At 34.7% G+C, this 21,499-nt stretch overlaps 1 protein-coding gene across 3 annotated transcripts in view; it reads right to left on the reverse strand.

The window, feature by feature from the left end:
- LOC136038001 (cell adhesion molecule Dscam2-like) overlaps positions 1 to 21,499 on the reverse strand; it is a 142,007-nt gene that overhangs the window by 69,182 nt on the left and 51,326 nt on the right. For all 3 annotated transcript variants that reach the window (XM_065720916.1, XM_065720915.1, XM_065720914.1), the window contains 4 exons: positions 16,842 to 16,986; positions 6,084 to 6,235; positions 3,666 to 3,797; positions 1,827 to 1,966 (listed from right to left, as the gene is read on the reverse strand). In XM_065720916.1, the coding sequence (XP_065576988.1) occupies positions 1,827 to 1,966; positions 3,666 to 3,797; positions 6,084 to 6,235; positions 16,842 to 16,986 (569 nt within the window). The remainder of the gene's footprint in view (positions 1 to 1,826; positions 1,967 to 3,665; positions 3,798 to 6,083; positions 6,236 to 16,841; positions 16,987 to 21,499) is intronic.

A 21,499-nucleotide genomic window follows, 5' to 3' on the forward strand; every position in this document is an offset into this window, starting at 1 on the left:
AAAAAAATAAAGGAGAAAAACAAAACTAAAAAACGAATGTATATACAGACCGGTACACCGGGATACAAATGACGACCGGGACACAGGGAATATAAATAACGACCGGGACACAGGGACACAACTACAACGGGGACACCGGGGGAAACAGGGGGATATAAATGACGACCGGGACAAAAAAACTAAAAAGAAATAAAAACTAAAAACTAATAAAAAAAACTAAAAAATCTAAAAATCTAAATAAGCTAAAAAAGAAAAAAAAAGGAAAAAAATAAAGGAGAAAAACAAAACTAAAAAACGAATGTATATACAGACCGGGACACCGGGATACAAATGATGACCGGGACCCGGGACACAGGGAATATAAATGACGACCGGGACACAGGGACACAACTACAACGGGGACACCGGGGGAAACAGGGGGATAACCTGACAATCTATTTATATGCAAAGACAATGGGACAGCAAAGAATGTTGTATATTCGCAAGTTTTACGTAGTTAAAACCATATATATATATATATATCTATATTCACAGGTGGGACATAGGGACACAACTACAATGGCGCGTAACTATTATGGCGCGTAACGACTTACGCGCGCGGGGGGGCTTGGGGGGGGCGCGAAGCGCCCCCACCAACTAGGTGTTGGGGTGGCGCGAAGCGCCACCCCAACAGCTAGTATATATATATATATATATATATATATATATATATATATATATATATATATATGTATATATATATATATATATATATATATATATATATATATATATATATATGTATATATATATATATATATATATATATATATATATATATATATATATATATATGTATATATATATATATATATATATATATATATATATATATATATATATATATATATATATATATATATATATATATATTGTTAGTTAAATTACAGAGCATGGAGAGGCAGCAGTTACGCCACCGGGCCCCGGCGCTGCTACACGGCAGGCTTGTATATATTGATTCCCATTGTCGATTGTCCTCTAACCACTGGCAGTTTGACCCTCTTCTTGATATCAAGGCGTCACCATAGGTTCGATACAACAACCCTGGGGAAAAAAACACTTCCTCCTCAAAGTTGTGATCTATTTAGATCATTGTTGTCGCCAGAAATATCAATTCTCCAGCTTCAAGAAAAAAACTATGTAGCCGACTTCGACGCAAGGCTCTAGCACTCATTATGCAGCAGGCTTGTATATTTTAATTTTCGTTATATGAAGCAACCCCAAACGAATCACATTTGTTTGCTGTTCTTTCTTCAGGAAAATGAAAGGCTCTACAGCTAATATATATAACGTTGAAGGGTTCCATTGACGTAATTGACGCTTCAGTTGTTTATGGCATCTGTCTGTGCTTTGCGCCAAATTCAGCTGGTGTCGAACATTGTGATGGCGTGTTTCCTCTAACATAATGATGGAATACTCTTCACTTTCATTTTTGAATTTTTAGTTCGTTCTGCCCCTCGTTGTCGCTTGTCTTGAAATCAAGTACCAAAATTCTTTCTCCCTACGGAAAAGACAAAAACAAAAAACAGAACTTAAATAAATTCCAAAGTTGGGAAAGCCTTATTTCCCGCTGGGGAGGGGTATTTTCTGGCGGGTATTTACCTTGGGGTATTTTCTGCAAGGGTGGGTGGGGGGTTGGGATGTGTGTTTTACACGGGGGGAGGTGTATTTTCCAGGGAGGGTATTTTCCATGGGGGTATTTTTCGTGGGGGGCTTCTGAGGGTAGGGGAGGATAAATGCCGGAGGGTGGGTAAACGCCGGCCACCTGAATAACTATAGCAAAATACCTCACTTGGAATGCTATCACCCAATTCGTTGCTTGCAATTAACCTAAAGGAATAGGTTGTCCCTGGATTCAGATCCAACAGCCATGATGTTAATTCTGCGTTAGAGAGGATTATCTGCTCTGGCTGAGGTCCCCACGGAACTGGAAGAAGAAAAAACATTTAATAGATGCAGAAAGTTGTGTAAGCAGGATCAATTTCAGACCCTATGACATCCTCACACTGATGACATTTTCGAAACAATTTCGACAGTTTATACATTTCAACGCCCTTATACACCTTCTAATTACAAATCTCGTGGAATTTGGTTCTAAATAAAAGGCATAGTAAGCATATGCGGTACCACAATTAAGACCCTTTATTTAGAACCAACGGCAATAGACGGGGTATTTCAGATATGGTAATTGGAGTTAAATTTAGAGCCAAATCCTGAGCACTTGTGTATTTCCATATTCCTAGATTACCTCTAATAAAAATAGAATTTGTTTGAACCCAGTTGAATTTATCTAATCTTTACACAGAGATTCAAAAGGTGTTTGAAAAACCGAGCAATGCTCCTTCCGTATCATCCATTTACTAATCATTGTACATTTTAATTTTGAGTTTTATGAGTTAGCAACTTTTATACTAGGCATGATAATAAAATTATCGGACTAATGCTTTAAAAATCTTTTATTGAAAGAAAATCAAGTAATTAATAATCGCACCCTTCAGAGTTCTCCCCCTAAGCTGTAATGCACTTCTCCAGTCACCTTTTCTAGCCCTCAAAGAACTTGTGAAATTGTTCCTCTATTACCCTTGGCCACACTTCTGACCTTGATTCTTATTTTGATATTCTTATTTGTTCATACTCCACTTTAATATAATTCTACACTTTTTTGAATAAACTTCTTTGTTGGAAAGTTTTTTTTTTATTTATATAAATGAAAGAGAAAACAAGAGAAAAGACCTCTGCTACTGAAATTAGAAAAGTAATAGCGGTAGGGCCTGTGGCTAAATAAAACCATTTTAGATGCAGAATAGGGATATTTTGAAAAGAAACTTCTGATTTTTTTTTCTACGAAAAGAACATGGTCATTAAAACAGAAGTTTCATGTCAAAATGGAACAAAAGATAAAATACAGGTTTTACTTTTAACTTCGTTTAACAGACAGAAAGAAAATTAGAAGCCAAAGAATGTAGACTAAGTACACGTTGATGCGGATACACTTTAACTCGTAAACACAAATTGAACATATGATCTAAAAGGAATAAAATGAAAAATTTGACTTAAAACAATGATAATTTCTTTAAAGATGGTCTTAAAATGCGCTGTTTTCTTATAACCAACTTCATTTTCTGTTTTCTGACATAAAACCAATGTTATTAGTTACAAAATACACCATATCATACCACAATAATTTGAGGGCAACTTATAGATTTTAAAATACAGAACTCCTTATAAAAAGATGTACTACTACTCGGGCTATATCTGATTTAAATGAGGACTTCAGAACTGGATAAGGCTAAAATAATCAATAGATGCCACTAGGAAAGATAAGGGCATGAATTACTTCCTTTGCCTTGCCCCTGCTGGGATATAACCCATGCTAGTAACCAAGTTATACACGGGTGTTATCTTTACACTACAGCACAAAAATGGTGTAGATAAACATAAGTAAATTCACAAACGTCCATGCAGAAGTTCTCCAACAATCAATAAGGTATCCAACACAAATCATTCAGCAATCCATTCAGAGAAGAGGGCCTGATAACACATAGACCGCCCATTCCTTGACATTCTAACTCTGTTAGCAAAAGGTAAGTTTTCACAGAAAAAATAAATAAAAACAATACGTTTACCGTTAGCTCTTTTAAATTGAAGAATATACTGTTTTAACGGTGAATTGCCATCTTCAGGGGGAGTCCAGCTTAATTTCAAAGAACGACTAGAAAGCTCGTCAACTTGTACGTACTGCGGGGGACTAGGTGGCTCTAAAATAAACAAGACAAAGTTCCTCTTGTACTCGAAATGAAGAGAAATGACAGAACTGAATTAAGAGAGAAAACACACAATAGCAGTAAATGAATCATCTTAATTTTTTTAATAAATTGGAAAAAAAAACATAAAAATATACTAAATTACGTGCTTTTTATTGTAAAGCTTAATGGACAGTCCCACAAATGGGCAAAAAAAGATGAAAGAATAAAAATTGCAAAACCATGACAGTAAATATCAGAGAATAAAACCCAATCAATCGTTGTATTTAAACTGGTAACTGAAAAAAATAATAGCCTTAAAATGAAAAATTTTGTTTACTGCAATTCAAAATAAGAGTTTATTATTTAGTCACTTTTTACTATTTAAATCTGAAGGTGGTTCTTCACCTTTTTTTAACGGTTAATTAGATACGCATATGTCTGAGATCATTACTGAATTGATTAAATATTTACATTCAGTGACGGGGTAAAGGTAATGAAAAGTCTCCAAACCCTTTATTATATTACTTATTTAGCAGCAAACCTTTCAGAAAAATTACAGAGACATAGTTAAACACTCATAAACCTTCATCACAAACCTTTATCGATGGACATAACAAATACTCTTTCTCTTCAAAATGAATAACAAATTACCTGTCACTTCTCCCTCTTTATTGGACCCAGCATGAAAACAAATACCCCTTACCAATGCTTTGCAGCAGCCACTCTTTTTTCAAATTTTATATTTTTTCTTTGGGATTTTCTTTCAATTTTGCCTTTAGTGATAAATTACTTGCAATCAGGTATGTAAGAAGTTCCAAACCAGCCAGTAGCAGAAGTCCAAAGGCTGCCGACACTTAGCAGCAAAACCTGGGTTTTTACAGGTTTGCTTTAATTAAAAAGCATTTTAGTATGTAGACTTTTCAGAACAGTAGCAAATGTAACTTATTATATAGCTTGCAATTAGAAATATAAATAGTTTCTCAATTACAATTGAAAAATATAAATTAATTCAGTGGTAAGCCGACCGGGACACAGGGAATATAGATGACAACCGGGACACTCATAGAGAAATTACAGACCGGGAAACTGGAACACCGGGACACCGGGACATAGGGAATATAAATGACGACCGGGACACTCAAAGAGAAAGCGACCAGGACACAAGGAATGTTTGATTAGCAATCACCATCAACAAAGCACCAGGACACAAATGACGACCGGGACACAGGGAATATAAATGACAACTGGGACACTCATAGAGAAATTACAGACCGGGACACCGGAACACAAATGACGACAGGGGAAAAAATGACGACCAGGACACCGGGACACAGGGAATATAAATAACGACCGCGACACTCAAAGAGAAATTATAGACTGGGACACCGGGACACAAATGATGACCGGGACATATAAATGACGACGGGGACACAGGGAATATTCGATTAGCAGTCACCATCAACAAAGCTCAAGGGCAATCATTAGAATAATGAGGTATAGATCTGAATACAGATTGTTTTTCCCATAGACAATTATATGTTGCATGTTCAAGAGTCGGTAAACCTGACAATCTATTTATATACACAGACGATGGGACAGCCAAGAATGTTGTTTTTTCGCAAGTTTTACGTAGTAAAAAAATAAATGTATATATCTATTTATATTCACAGGTGCGACACAGGGACACGCTGTTGGGGTGGCACGAAGTGCCACCCCAACAGCTAGTATATCATATTTACTCTAATACTGCCAGTAGAGTGTAGTATTCAAAGTCTGTAGTATACTGTATATAGCCTACTGCTGTTACTTTATGGATGAAATTGTACACTCGAATGCTATTGGTATTATAAAAATAATGTATACACAACTGCATTCTTGATGCTCATTGATCACGAAAAGTAGTGAAAAGTCCCATACTCTCCATTAAAGATGTTTGAAACACATCTACAACCATACAAGCTAAACTACTTTTCATTACCCCGCTGTCGCACACACGCAATGACAAATGTTTAGCACATCACGACGAGAAGCTATTGCTCTGACGGTCTGGAACTCTCCAAACAGCACGCTATAAATGTGTGTCAGCTACAAATGTGTCGCATGTTTGGAAGGGCTTTTGCTACTTTTTGTATATATATATATATATAAATATATATATATATATATATATATATATATATATACATATATATATATATATATATATATATATATATATATATATATATATATATATATATATATATATATATATATATATATATATATATATTTATTTATACTGTGTTGCAATCTCACCTTGGACGAGAAGTTGGATTCCCTTTTCGTCCCGACCAAAGATATTTCTTCCAAAACAAGTATAGATTTTGGTGTCATCTTTTACAGCCAAATTTACAGTCAAATCTGAAACCACTGAGCCATCTTGGCGTACTCTGTTGTTTATAACAATCCTGGAAAAGAAAACGATGGTAGATGAAGCAAACTCTAATAATGACAAAATGAAAAGCTATAAATATTATACTTCAAATCAACATGTTAAGCATAAGAAGACTTAAAAAAATTGTTCTTTCGTAGTTGAAACACGTTGTTTATGCTTTTGATGTTCAGAACTAGACAAAAGACAATTATGACAACAAGTGAGCATTCTCCTCTCCAAAGCTCTTATTTTAAGTAGTATTTGACATTTTTTTTTATTTCAAACAATATCAGTAAAGAGGTATATTTTGGTACTGTCTGAAGATTGGCCTAGCCAATACCTCAAAATTAAATCATTATATCATACGATTTATTCGTAATGAAATAGAAATATAATATATACATGATACCAATCTCCAAAAATAATCCGTGGCCTGTAAAGGAGGGGGCAGATACATGAGTAATTTAAACATTAATTCCAAGCGAAATAGCAGGATAAGAACTATTGTTGCATCACTCAACAAGAAAAACTAATAGAAGAGAAAAAATACATAAAATAAATTAAATAGATTAAATGGACCCCAATCAGTTCTTCACAAAAAAGAGAGAAAAAAAGTAAAGGATGGCATTTTTCCTATTTTTTCAACTGCAAGTAATGAGCAACATTAAACATTAAAACAAACAGAAATTATTCCGTGTATGAGCAGGGCTACCCTTTTCTCAATCCATCATTCTTTACTCTAAAACTTTATTGTGCTTTAAAAATACCTTTAATTCCAATTCAACCGCTCGTATGTTTGAACAGCCGTTCACAAAAATTAGGACAAAAAATTGAGCTTTTCTCTAAGGAGTGAGGGATCGAAGAGGGGAAAACATCCCTGATATACGGTTAAGTATCTGTTCCTTTTAACCTTTAATGTTGCTCCTTACTTTCATTTAGTTACTATGGGCTAGAGTTAGTTCTTATATATGTCTTTTGAATAAATTGTCTTGGGACCATCTCAATTCTATCCATAAAATGAAGTGTTGATTATATTTTACTAACCAAAAATTAAACGAATTGAAAAATTTTTAGGCATTTTTCTAGTTTGAATTGAACCCTTAACATTATTGCTCTGATACCGTAAATATGTTTTCAGTTCACATAATAACTTTAGCGATTCCGAACTGAGAAATAAAATAAATAAATTTTATTTGAAACTGCCTTTTTTCAAATGCAAAAATAGCACAGTATTATATAGATGCGCACTTTAGTAGTTAAGCCAAAAATGTTTGGTTCTAAGAAACATTTATAACTTTGAACTGATAGATGAAAATTTCAAGTAGTTACAACATAACGAAAAAAAAATAATTAAAAATTTTCAGGCATTTTTCTGGTTCGGATTAAAAAATTAAAATTATTGCTCAGACCTTATAAATACTTTTTCAGTTTCCTTTCAAATGAGCCATTAAACAGCTCTCTATGATTTCTAGTGTCCCGCCAGCTGCACTGGAAAAAAAAACGGAAAGAAAAAAGCAAACCCATTGTCGACGGAGAGTATCGTGGTTTCAGCCACTTTTCTTGATTTTTAAACCACTATATTTTCCTTGTTTTTCAAGCCAAGGGAGAGTTAATTTCATATATAGTGGTATTGGACAATGTGTTCTAACAGTATAATTCGTCTTTTGATCTGATTCTAGTTTTAGCGAGTTATTGGCTATTTATTTTTTATATCGGACGTGATCGTCTCTTACTAGGTTGCTAGTTACCTCTATGCACCAGGTGCGGAGATACCTAAATTTCTCATCGTTTGGCATCTATTCCTCCCCCTGCTCCCACTTAAACAATGAACATATTTTTTCAAACACCAAAAGGTTGAATTTATTTAAATAAAAGTTTAAAATGAATGTTAGTATGAACCTATTTGACATCGTCTACTTTACTTTTCAGGAACGAGTGCGCGATCATAGGGCATTGCTGCCATTTAAAATTGGATGTTTAACATATAGTTTTTTATTAGTTTGAAAGTGATTGGCAACCCCAATTTTTTGAATTGATTGTCACTTTTCCGTCTTTTGGCTAAAATTTTAGCTTGGTGAAACAAAATGGCAGAAAGTGCCACTTTGCTGCGGCACAGTCCTTTTGACTACTTAAAAAAGGCATTAGAACTTTTAGTTTCCGTTTCAATGAGCCGTCTCTTGATTTCCTAAGATTATTGGTTCGACATGATGACCCCTAGAAAAACAAGAAACAAACACATCGGTAATATTTCTTTTAAAAAAAACAATATTCCTCGTTTTCGTACATAGCAGCTTAAAACCTCTGCAGTAGAGTTTTCAGATGTGTTAAATTTTATTGTATAGCCTAATATTCATCAATATTATTTGTCTCCTTAAGGGTGTTATCCTCCTTTTTCAAGAGTCAGGCAAAGCATCTAGGTCATAACTTCGAGTAAGCTAATCGAAAATTAAAAATTGATATATTGATAATTGAAAACTGAATATTTATATATTTGCAATAAAAATTAAATTCCTTGGATATATACAATTTTATCACAACTTCGTTTATTTGAATCGTGGTTATATTTATAATTGAAAACTGAAAATTTATATATTTGCAATAAAAATTAAATTCCTTGGATGTATACATTTTTATCACAACTTCGTTTATAGAATTTTGGTTACTATAGGCCCAAGTCGCCCCTTATTTACTGTTTGTTGACACGAGCAAAATCAACATGTCTGAAAACCTAACAAGAAAGGCTTCAATTAACTTTCTACAAATAATCAAGGGGCTTCAGATCAATGTGAAAATGATCTGAAGCAGCTTCTAACTGTACCTCATTTGAAAGAGTATATTCATATTTAGTCAAACAGTTCGTGGTAACGAACTGTAGTAAGGAGCGACCCGGCTCAATAGAAACCAAAACTCTAAAAAATGGAATTTTGATACCAATAGCTACATCAAAAGAATTGCATTTTAATGCTGATTTTAAATATATAAATTTCATCAAGTTTAGTCTTACGCACCAAAAGTTACGAGCCTGAGAAAATTTGTGTTATTTTAGAAAAAAGGGGGTAAACACCCCCTAAAAGTCATAGAATCTTGACGAAAATTACACCATCAGATTCAGCGTATCAGAGAACCCTACTGTAGAAGTTTCAAGCTCCTATCTACAAAAATGTGGAATTGTTGGATTTTTTGCCAGAAGGCAGATCACGGATGCGTGTTTATTTATTTGTTTGTTTTTTTTCTTTTCTTTTTCCCAGGGGTGATCGTATCGACCCAGTTGTCCTAGAATGTTGCGAGAGGGCTCATTCTAACGGAAATGAAAAGTTCTAATGCCCTTTTTAAGTCACCAAAAAAATTGGAGGGCACCTTCCCTCGCTAATTATTTTCCCAAAGTCAACGGATCAAAATTCTGAGATTGCCATTTTATTCATCGTAGTCGAGAAACCTTATAACTATGTCTTTGGGGACGACTTACTCCTCCACAGTCCCCGTGGGAGGGGCTACAAGTTACAAACTTTGACCAGTGCTTACATATAGTAATGGTTATTGGGAAGTGTACAGGTGTTTTCAGGAGGATTTTTCGGTTGGGGGGAGGGGTTGAAAAGAGGGGGATATACTTGGGGAACTTCCATTGAGGAATTTGTCATGGGGGAAGAAAATTTCCATGAAGGGAGCGCAGGATTTACTAGCATTATTTAAAAAAAAAAATGAAAAAATAATAGTGAAAAAGTTTTTTCAGCTGGAAGTAAGGAGCAGCATTAAAACTGAAAAAGAACAGAAATTATTACCAAAATGAGGGACTCACCTCCTCCTAATACCTCGCTCTTTACACTAAAGTATTTTTAGTAATGTCAACTATTTATTCTACGGCTTTTGTGATTCAGGGGTCATTCTTAATGAATTGGGCGAAAATTTAAGATTTAGTGTAAAGAGAGAGGTACTGACGAGGGGGCGAACCCTCTCATGTGTGTAATAAAAACATGAGAATAAAAAATTCTTTACGTAAGCTAGTTTATAAGTTACGTATTTCTTTTACTAATACAAAGATTCGTCAAAAATTAAATGTTCTTGTTGCCTTTTTTATTAACCAAAAAATTGGAGGGCAACTAGGCTTCCTCCCCGCTCTTTTTTTTCTCAAAATCATTCGATCAAAATTATGAGAAAGCCATTTAGCAAAAAAAAAAAAATAAAAAAAATGCAAATTTCGTTTTAATTATTTCTCGACGGAGAGCCAAAATCAAAACATGCATTGATTCAAAAACGCTCAGAAATTAAATAAAAATAACAAGTTTTTTCAACTGAAAGTAAGGAGCGACATTAAAACTTAAAACGAACAGAAATTACTTCGTATATGAAAGGGGCTGCTTCCTCATCAACACCCCGCTCTTTGCGCTAAAGTTTTTACTGTTTTAAAAAGAAGAGTTGAGAGAAAGATTCAAACTTTAGCGTAAAGAGCGGGGCGTTGATGAGGAAGCAGCCCCTTTCATATGCGAAGTAATTTCTGTTCGTTTTAAGTTTTAATGTCGCTCCTTACTTTCAGTTGAAAAAACTTGTTATTTTTTATTTAATATTCAGAAGAGACGGTCAGGAGATGGCAGTTCCTGTTTTAGTGCGTTTGCATTTTTGCTTTTGTGTTTAAGCAAATCCTTGTTCTTTCTATAGTATTCTTTTTATAAACAAAATAAAAGTAAAAAGATTCAACTAAAAAATGATGTTATGTTCGAAAGTATAGTGCAACGTTAAAACCAAACCTAAGTTTTCGTAGTTTAGACGGAGTGAGGTGCAAAGTGAGGTGCAAAGTGCAAATTGAGTGAGCCGACAAAACTTTGTCGGCTTCACTAAAACGAGTGTTGTGGGAGCAACACTTTGCTCAGTAATCCAAGAAAGAAATTCAAATTATTATGTGGACTTTGCAGCCAGTTGAAAATTAAATGCATATAACTAAGATATTCTTAAATGTATCGAAAAAAGTATTGGTCTTTCAACCAGTTGAACATTAAATATATGTACGTGAGCAATGCATTCTTAAATGTATAAAAAATATATAAAAGTAAGCACATTATCCCAAGGATCTAACCCATTTATTTGGTTATGTTTCTTCGCTGTTGTTTTTTTTTTTTCTGTAAGAATCACAGAGGAATCCGAAAAGTATTTTAAGATACATTTGACTTTGCAAGCAGTAGAGCTTATCATTAGGTATCATTGAAGCGCCACCCCAACACCTAGTTGGTGGGGGCGCTTCGCCCCCCCCCCAAGCTCCCCCGCACGCGTAAGTCGTTACGCGCCATATTAGTTACGCGCCATTGTAGTTGTGTCCCTATGTCCCACCTGTGAATATAGATATATATATATATATATATATATATATATATATATATATATATATATATATATATATATATATATATATATATATATATATATATATATATATATATATATATACTAGCTGTTGGGGTGGCGCTTCGCGCCACCCCAACACCTAGTTGGTGGGGGCGCTTCGCGCCCCCCCAAGCCCCCCCGCGCGCGTAAGTCGTTACGCGCCATATTAGTTACGCGCCATTGTAGTTGTGTCCCTATGTCCCACCTGTGAATATAGATATATATATATATATATATATATATATATATATATATATATATATATATATATATATATATATATATATATATATATATATATATATATGTTTTTAACTACGTAAAACTTGCGAATATACAACATTCTTTGCTGTCCCATTGTCTGTGCATATAAATTGATTGTCAGGTTTACCGACTCTTGAACATGCAACATATAATGGTCCATGGGAAAACAATCCGTATTCAGATCTATACCTCATGATTCTAATGATTGCCCTTGAGCTTTGTTGATGGTGATTGCTAATCGACCATTCCCTGAGTCGCCATCGTCATTTATATATCCCCCTGTGCACCCCGGCGTCCCCTTTGTAGTTATGTCCCTGTGTCCCGGTCGTCATTTATATTCCCTGTGTCCCGGTCGTCATTTGTGTCCCGGTGTTCCAGTCTGTGATTTCTCTTTGAGTGTCCCGGGCGTCATTTATATTCCTTGTGTCCCGGTGTCCCGGTCGTCATTTATATCCCCCTGTGCCCCCCGGCGTCCCCATTGTAGTTGTGTCCCTGTGTCCCGGTCGTCATTTATATTCCCTGTGTCCCGGTCGTCATTTGTATCCCGGTGTCCCGGTCTGTATATACATTCGTTTTTTAGTTTTGTTTTTCTCCTTTATTTTTTTCCTTTTTTCTTTTTTTTCTTTTTTAGTTTATTTAGATTTTTAGATTTTTTAGTTTTTTTATTAGTTTTTAGTTTTTTTGTAGTTTTTACCATTTTTTTAGTTTTTTTAGTTTTTTTTTTACTTATGTCCTGGTCGTCATTTATACTCCCTGTGTCCCGGTCGTCATTTGTGTCTCGGTGCTTTGTTGATTGCTAATTTATATTATATTTATATTTATATTTTTTATATTTATTAATATTTTTTAGTTTTCTTTTTCTCTTATTTTTCAGTTTTTTCCTTTTTTTTAGTTTTTTCTTTTTTAGTTTTTAGTTTTTTTTTTGTTTTTTACCTTTTTTTAGTTTTTTTAGTTTTTTTAGTTTTTTAGCTTTTTTAGTTTTTTTGTTAGTTTTTAGTTTTTTTTTAGTTTTTGCCTTTTTTTAGTTTTTTCAGTTTTTTTTAGTTTTTAGTTTTTTACCTTTTTTTAGTTTTTTTTAGTTTTTTAGCTCTTTTAGTTTTTTTTTTCTTTTTAGTTTTTTTTGTAGTTTTTACCTTTTTTAGTTTTTTTTCTTCTTTTGTATTAGTGTGAAATAATTCAGACGTCATATGCGGACAAACACGACGTCACTCGAAAGACAGACAGACAGACATAACCCACAAACAACTTATTTTTATATATATTTATTCATATTTTTTTAGTTTTCTTTTTCTCTTTTATTTTTCAGTTTTTTCCCTTTTTTTAGTTTTTTTCTCTTTTAGTTTTTAGTTTTTTTTAGTTTTTTACCTTTTTTTAGTTTTTTTTTAGTTTTTTTAGTTTTTTAGCTTTTTTAGTTTTTTTATTAGTTTTTATTTTTTTTGTAGTTTTTGCCTTTTTTTATTTTTTTCAGTTTTTTTTTAGTTATTAGATTTTTACCTTTTTTTAGTTTTTTTTAGTTTTTTAGCTTTTTTAGTTTTTTTTTCTTTTTAGTTTTTTTTTGTAGTTTTTACCTTTTTTAGTTTTTTTCTTCTTTTGTATTAGTGTGAAATAATTGAGACGTCATATGCGGACAAACATGACGTCACCTGATCCATCCACAGATCCACACACAGACAACTTATTTTTATATACTACTACTACTACTACTAATAACTCACTGCAGCACCAAGCCGCCTGAGGCCAACACAGCTACGCACGCTCCTCCTCCAACCTAATCTATTTAAAGCCTCCCTCTTTACACCCTCCCAGGAAGTTCCCATTTCCTTTAAATCCTTATTTATGACATCCTCCCAACCCAGACAAGGACGACCTGCTTTCCGTGTAGCCCCAGACGGTTGGCCAAAAAGGACAATCTTCGGTAATCTGTCATCCTTCATCCGTAGAACGTGGCCTAGCCATCTCAACCTTTCTTTCATTATAGCCCCAGAAAGCGGGATTGAACCACACTTTTCGTACAACCTACTGTTTGAAATACGGTCAGTCAGCCGGGTACCCAGAACAATCCGTAGGCAATTTCTCTGGAAAACATCTAGTAAATTTTCATCTGCTTTTCGGAGTGTCCATGCTTCAGAGCCATATTTGACTACTGTCATCACTGTAGCTTCCAATATTCTAATCTTGGTTTGTAGGCTTATCTTTCTATTCTTCCAAACTTTTTTTAACTGTGAAAAAACACCCTGAGCTTTAGCTATTCTACTTTTAACATCTTCACTGCTCCCACCATCTTTACTAATAATACTACCAAGGTAACTGAAGCTCCCAACCTGATCAATCTTTTCGTTACCTAAGGTCACCTGTTCATCTTCACTTATTCCTAACCTTAGTGACTTAGTCTTCTTAACATTAATTTTCAAGCCTATTTTAGCACCCTGAACTCGTAAAACCTCTAAAAATTCATTCATTTTAATCACACTTTCATCTAATATGCTTAAATCATCAGCATAATCTAAGTCCAGGAGCGTTCTTCCTCCCCATTTGATTCCATGGTCTCCAATTGCCTTTCCTGTGCTCCTTAAGACGAAGTCCATCAAAATGATCCATATAAAGGGGGATAGAACACAACCCTGCTTAACTCCTGATTTAATACAAAACCAGTTGCTAACCTCATTTCCTACCTTAACCGCAGCAGTATTATTCTCGTACATAGCGCAAATCACTTTAATGTATTTTTCTGGTATACCATATAACGATAAGACCTTTGTTAACGCTGTTCTATCAACAGAATCGAAAGCTTGCTCATAATCGATAAAACTAAGGACCAAAGGTGTTTGACAACGAAGGGACTTCTCAATTATTAACCTAAGAGTGAAAACATGGTCGACACATCCTCTACCTTTTCTAAAACCGTATTGTTCTTCCCTTAAAACTTTGTCTACCGCATGTCTCAGTCTAAAAAGTATCATATTACTCAGTAATATGCTACCTACAGAGTCCAGACTAATGCCTCGATAATTCCGACATTCACTCTTGTCACCTTTCTTATACAGTGGTTTAATTAAGGTTTTCCTAAAATCATTGGGTACTTCCCCTTTTTCAAAAATCATGTTCATAATCTTCAGTAGCTTATTCCTAACCTCAGAGCCACCATATTTAAGGAACTCATTAATCATACTATCAGCACCTGGGGCCTTATTATTTTTTAATCCTTCTAGTACTGTCGCTAATTCTTCCTCACTAAACAAATCTTCCTTCACATCCAAGGTATCACAAACTTTTTCATTTTCATCTATATCTTTTCCTGCAACTGTATCTCGGTTTAGCACATTTTCAAAATGTTCCACCCATCTTTCTTTAACTTTTTCCTTATCACTAATTGTGACCCCATTTCTATCTTTAACTGGGACTAGTCCGGATCGGCTACTCCCTTTCAATTTATTAACATGCCAGTATAATATTTTACTATTATGCCGTCTAGCCGCATCTTCCAGATCCTCAGCAATTTTATCCATCGCCTCCATTTCACATCTCCTTAGTTCATATTTTAATGCTTTCTCCACTTTCTTTACATTCCTTTTGTTTTCATACGACCTATCGCTCAGATAATTCTTATACAAACCCCTTCTACTCTCTATTAAACCTAAAGCTTTTTCACTAATATTCCTAGTTGCTGTCTTAGCACTCTTCCCTAGGACACCATCAGCAACTTCACAAATTGTTTTTCTGAAATTATTCCATCCATCTTCCGCATTGTCAAATTTTAAACCCTCAAGTTTAGTACTCAACTGTTCCTGGAATTTTTTTCTCAAATTTTCATCCTGAAGTCTACCAACATCATAACTTTCCGGGAGGGAGTTACTCTTCCGAAATTTCAGCTTTAAATTAACCTTAGACACTACTAGATGGTGATCTTTACTTTTAACATCAATAACGGCACTCCTATACACCCTAGTATCTTGTATTGATCCTGCTAGTCTTCTGTTTACAATAACATAATCAATAAGGTTTGCTGTCTTACCATCACGTGAATACCATGTCAACTTATGGGCCATTTTGTGACCAAACACCGTATTGGTTATAACTAGGTTGTTATACCTACAAAATTGCAAAAGCCTATAGCCATTACTGTTTTCTTTTCCTACACCAAAATTACCTAGGCTAGGATACCATCTATCCCTATTTCTACCAACCTGGGCATTAAAATCTCCTAGCAAAAACACCATATTTCTACCTGGTACCCTGTCTATTTGCTCCTGTAACTGTAAGTAAAATTCATCTGAGTCACTAGTATTTCCATCAGTTGGTTCAATGGGGGCTATAGATATATATATATATATATATATATATATATATATATATATATATATATATATACATATATATATATATATATATATATATATATATATATATATTATAAAAACTCGAAAACTGGTACACAGGTATTGTTTTGGCCAGAAAAAATGTCCATAGGCGACAATTTTTGGAGAGACAATTTTTTCGTCATCTTGTACGTCATCGTACAAGATGACGAAATAAGTCGTATACTGTATGTTACAAATATAAATTGCATTATATATTTTTCTTGAACACGGTTCTGAATTTTTTGTTGTTGATTAATTAGAGGGGTTTCACTAGCAGTCGTTAAATACAAGCGAATCAATTTATTAGTCAATGCAGTAAAATCGTAAGAAAGTCTGCCAGCCGAGCCAGATCGTTAATCAATATAAGAATATAATCAATAATGAGAATAGCATTTCAGGATTTTATTGAATGAAAAAAGCTTTTGATCTCAGTCAATTTGCAATGCAACAATAAAATTGACATATCTGTAGTCATAGCTTGCTGTGTAATAATCCGATCAAAACATGTGACGATGTTAACTGGTCAAAGGAGGGTCCGTTCAAATAAATTTTCTCTTAGATTCCTCTTTGTAAAAGATAATATTTTCCATTTGAGTTCAATTAAAACCTATTACAAAGCTGCGGAATCTAAATAGCAAGTGTTACCTTTGTCCAGTATAATGAATTATAAAGTTCTCCGTTTTCCAGTTTATTTCTAAAGGTGAATCTCCTGAGACTGAGCAAGTGAGGGTTGCTGACCTTCCAAGCGGAACTTGAACAACTTCGGATGACACGGTCACTGTTGCTGGTGCTAATTTAGTTAAAATATATTTTATTTCTTAAAGAATTATCAAAAAGTAAACAACATTACAGAAATACACAGATGTTCAAATTTCTAGACGGTAAAAAATACAGTGGAAACGGTAAAAAATAACAAAAAACTGACGGTTAACAACTTGGATTAGGTTTGCCCTAAATAGACATCAGTATTTTTACAGCAAAATCATCTAACAAGCAGAGTCAGTGTGTAGAAACAGTAAGGTATGATGTTCAAACCCTCTTCAGCTAACGCTGCAACCATGAGAAGGGATGACACTAGTTTGAAAAAAACTGACCCGATTGAAGAAGCACAGGCAAACATTTTTGGGGTTCCATTGTAATTGAGCCCCCGTGTAACTGAACCCCAAGAAACTGAACCCTTGTAACTGAATCTTCGTACAACTGAACCCATATGCAACTGAATTCTCGTGCAACTGAACCCTATTGTCACTGAACCTTCGTGCAATTGAACCCCATTTAACTGAACACCTGTGCAAATGAGCCCCCATGCAACTCGACCCCAATTAACTGAACCCCGTGTAATTGAACATTCATACTCAATTTTTCAGTATTCTATAAGTATGAGACAATATCAAGGAGTAAAAAACAAGTTAGAATCTTTACAATGTTCAACTTTGTCGTAATTGTTTTATTTTTAAAGTCACAAAATTTTCGGAAAAAAAGTTTGTGAAGTCACCGATGGTTTCTTAGGGAAGAGAATTATAAACACAGCTAGGAATATTAGCGAAAATACTTTATGTTTAATAGAAAGGAGAAAGGGCATATGCAAGAATTATGTAAGTAATAGATCAAACGAAAAAGAAAGAAATATAAAGAAAGTGGAGAAAGCATTAAAATATGAATTAACGAGGTTTGAAGAAGAGGCCATGGATGAAATTGCCAAAGATATAAAATATCCAACTAGACGGCAAAATAGTAACATCTTGTATGGTATACCAATAAATTGAGAGAAAATAGTCAATCTATAATTGTCCCTTTCAAAGGTAGAAAAGGTCCACAGAAAATGTCGGTCTTCGTTGCAGTAGTAGTAGTAGCTGTAGTAACTAGTAACATGAGAAGTGTGTCCATAGTGCCTTTTGGCTAATCTACATATATGTAATACACCTAAATTTAGTGGTAGCAGTAGTAGTCATGATAGTAGATGCAGTAGCAGCAGTATTAGTAGTAGTAACAGAAGTGGTAGTAACATGCGCATTTTCCCTCTCGGTCGGTTGAACATTCTACTCATCGTATTCTGTAAGTTTCGACTTAATATCCTAGACAATTCCGGGATATTGCTAGTATGTCCTTTTTACAGGCTACAAGAACATAGTGTCTTTTGGTTTAGCTTGATACTCCCCTTACGATTCCTTAAGAGCTTCACCTTAATACCCAAACCGGTTTTTGAAGCCAAAAATCAAACTTATACTCTTCTCTTTCCAAATTACTAATCACATATTTAAACAATCGGCAAATTGTAAAAACTACAGCCCTTACCAAAGGGTCGTCTGGGGTCTAGACATTCCCAGAGGCATAGTTATTGAATTGTTAGTTATGTTGAACAAAAGGGTTATCTTGAAATTTCAATCAGACGTCTTATGGGGGAGATCATAGAAAAGGGGCGTGGGGGAAGCATGATTTCCCTATTATCACTTTGTTTTAGACCTCCCCAAATGACTGCCATAAGACTCTCCATTGGTGGAAAAATCAGGTATGTTCAAGTTTCGGTTATTAGAATTTACCAATGGTACAAAAGTAAACTTATTTCCGGCCTATTTCCTAAACTAATTTAGACGAATTTCATATGGAAGAGGTGATTGCATAAATTTTGGAGCGGTATAATTCGACCATTTAATCGGAAGGTTGAAAAACAAAGTATTTGTGATTGACAAGACCCCCATCAGCCTAAGTTTCCTATTATCAATATAACCCAGCCCCTAATGCAATGGCTATAAGTGATGCATTTTGTATATTTTTAACATATAAAATTTTTTATCAAGAAAAGAGGGCAAGTTTGATACTGGGTATCCGCAAAGGCTTGGAGTATTAAGGTCAGACTTTAAAGAAATCTCGAGGAGAATGTCTAAAGAACGACTGATGGTATCACTCGTCACACCGTTGGGGAAATATTTAGAGATTTCTTTAACTAAATCAAAAGACAAATTGTGCATCCAGCTTTACACGAAGACGTATCTGAAATACGTCAAGAGCAGGCGAGGATATTAAGTAAATTATGAAAGAAGTTTCTTGGGAATTTTGAGAACAAAATTTAGAGTGCAACCAGTCCCCCTCTCATGTTCTTTTGAGCTGCAACTCCTCTAAAGACATCTGACCAAATTTTGTTATCTAAGTTTTCAAAGTTCAAAGATTTCCTTTATCAAACAGTTCGTGGTGACGAACTGTAGTAAGGAGCGATCCGGCTCAATAGTAACCAAAACTCTAAAAAGTTGAATTTTGATATCAATAGCTACATCAAAAGAATCGCATTTTAATGCTGATTTTAAATATACAAGTTTCATCAAGTTTAGTCTAGGCCATCAAAAGTTACGAGCCTGAGAAAATTTGCCTTATTTAGGAAAATAGGAAGAAACACCCCCTAAAAGTCGTAGGATCTTAACGAAAATGACACCGTCAGATTCAGCGTATAAGAGAACCCTATTGTAGAAGTTTCAAGCTCCTATCTACAAAAATGTGGAATTTTGCATTTTTTGCCAGAAGACAAATCACGGGTGCGTGTTTATTTGTTTGTTTGTTTGTTTTTTTTTTTGTTTTTTTTTCCCAGGGGTCATCGTATCGACCAAGTGGTCCTAGAATGTCGCAAGAGGGCTCATTCTAACGGAAATGAAAAGTTCTAGTGCCCTTTTTAAGTGACCAAAAAAATTGGAGGGCATCTAGGCCCCCTCCCACGCTCATTTTTTTCCCAAAGTCAACGGATCAAAATTTTGAGATAGCCATTTTGTTCAGCATAGTCAAAAATCATAATAATTATGTATTTGGAGATGACTTACTCCCCCACAGTCCCTGGGGCAGGGGCTGCAAGTTACAAACTTCAACCAGTGTTTACATATAATAATGGTTATTGGGAAGTGTACTGACGTTTTCAGGGGGATTATTTTGGTTTTGGGGGTAGGGTTGAGGGAGGGGGCTATGTGGGAGGATCTTTCCTTGGAGAAATATGCAATGGGGGAAAAAATTCAATGAAAAGGGCGCAGGACGAACCTGGTCACGTTAGAAAAAAACGTCAAATTCAGAGCTTAATATACAATGCTGGGTGTTCGGAGCCTCTCTATTATGGAGTATAATTTGAAAATAACACAACTACACGAGCGATAAAACATATATACCACAACCATAACTCAACTAACGAAAGAACTGCTAAGAGATAACACAACTATAAAGCGAAAACAGGTGAAAACTAACAGGAAAATAAACGAACTAAGAGGTGGAAGGGGCCCAGAGAAAAAATATAATCCTTTTTAAATTTTGAGCCTAACTTCCGCAAAGGAGTAATAATGTCAGAAGCCCCGAAATACCGAATTATTTTCTTTTCAAACAGTTCGTGGTAAAGAACTGTAGTAAGGGGCGACCCGGCTCAATAGTAAACGGAACTCTAAAAAACGTAATTCTGATGCTAAAAGATACATCAAAAGAATCGAATTTTCACGCTGAGTCTAAATATATAAGTTTCAATTAATTTAGTCTCAAAAGTTACGAGCCTGAGAAAATTTGACCTATTTTGGAAAAAAGGGGGAAACATCCCCTAAAAGTCATAGAATCTTAACGAAAATCACACTATCGCATTCGGCATATCAGAGAACTCTATAGCAAAAATTTCAAGCTCCTATCTAAAAATGTGGAATTTCGTATTTTTTGCCAGAAGACAAATCACGGGTCCGTGTTTATTTGTTTGTTTGTTGTTTTTTCCCCCAGGGGTCATAGTATCGACCAGGTGGTCTTAGAGTGTCGCAAGAGGGCTCATTCTTACGAAAATGAAAAGTTCTAGTGCCCTTTTTAAGTGATAAAAAAATTGGAGGGCAAATAGGCCCCCTCCCACGCTGATTTTTCTCCAAAAGTCAACAGATTAAAATTTTAAGATAGCCATTTTGTTCCGCATAGTCGAAAAACATGATAACTATGTCTTTGGGAATGACTTACTCCCCCACAATCCCTGGGGGAGGGGCTGCAAGTTACAAACTTTGACCAGTGTTTACATATAGCAATGGTTATTGGGAAGTGTACAGACGTTTTCATGGGGATTTTTTGGTTTGGGGGTGGGGTTGATGGGAGAGGGCTTTGTGGGAAGATCTTTCCTTTGAGGAATATGTCATGGGGGAAGAAAAATTCAATGAAAAGGGCGCAGGATTTTCTAGCATTACTATAAAAAAAAAAAACAATGAAAAAATAAACATGAAAACGTTTTTTCAAATGAAAGTAAGGAATAGCATTGAAATTTAAAACGAAAAGAGATTATTACGCATATGAGGGGTTCTAACAATACTTTATCA

Source organism: Artemia franciscana, chromosome 17 (assembly GCF_032884065.1).
Source record: "Artemia franciscana chromosome 17, ASM3288406v1, whole genome shotgun sequence".
Classification (NCBI taxonomy): domain Eukaryota; kingdom Metazoa; phylum Arthropoda; class Branchiopoda; order Anostraca; family Artemiidae; genus Artemia; species Artemia franciscana.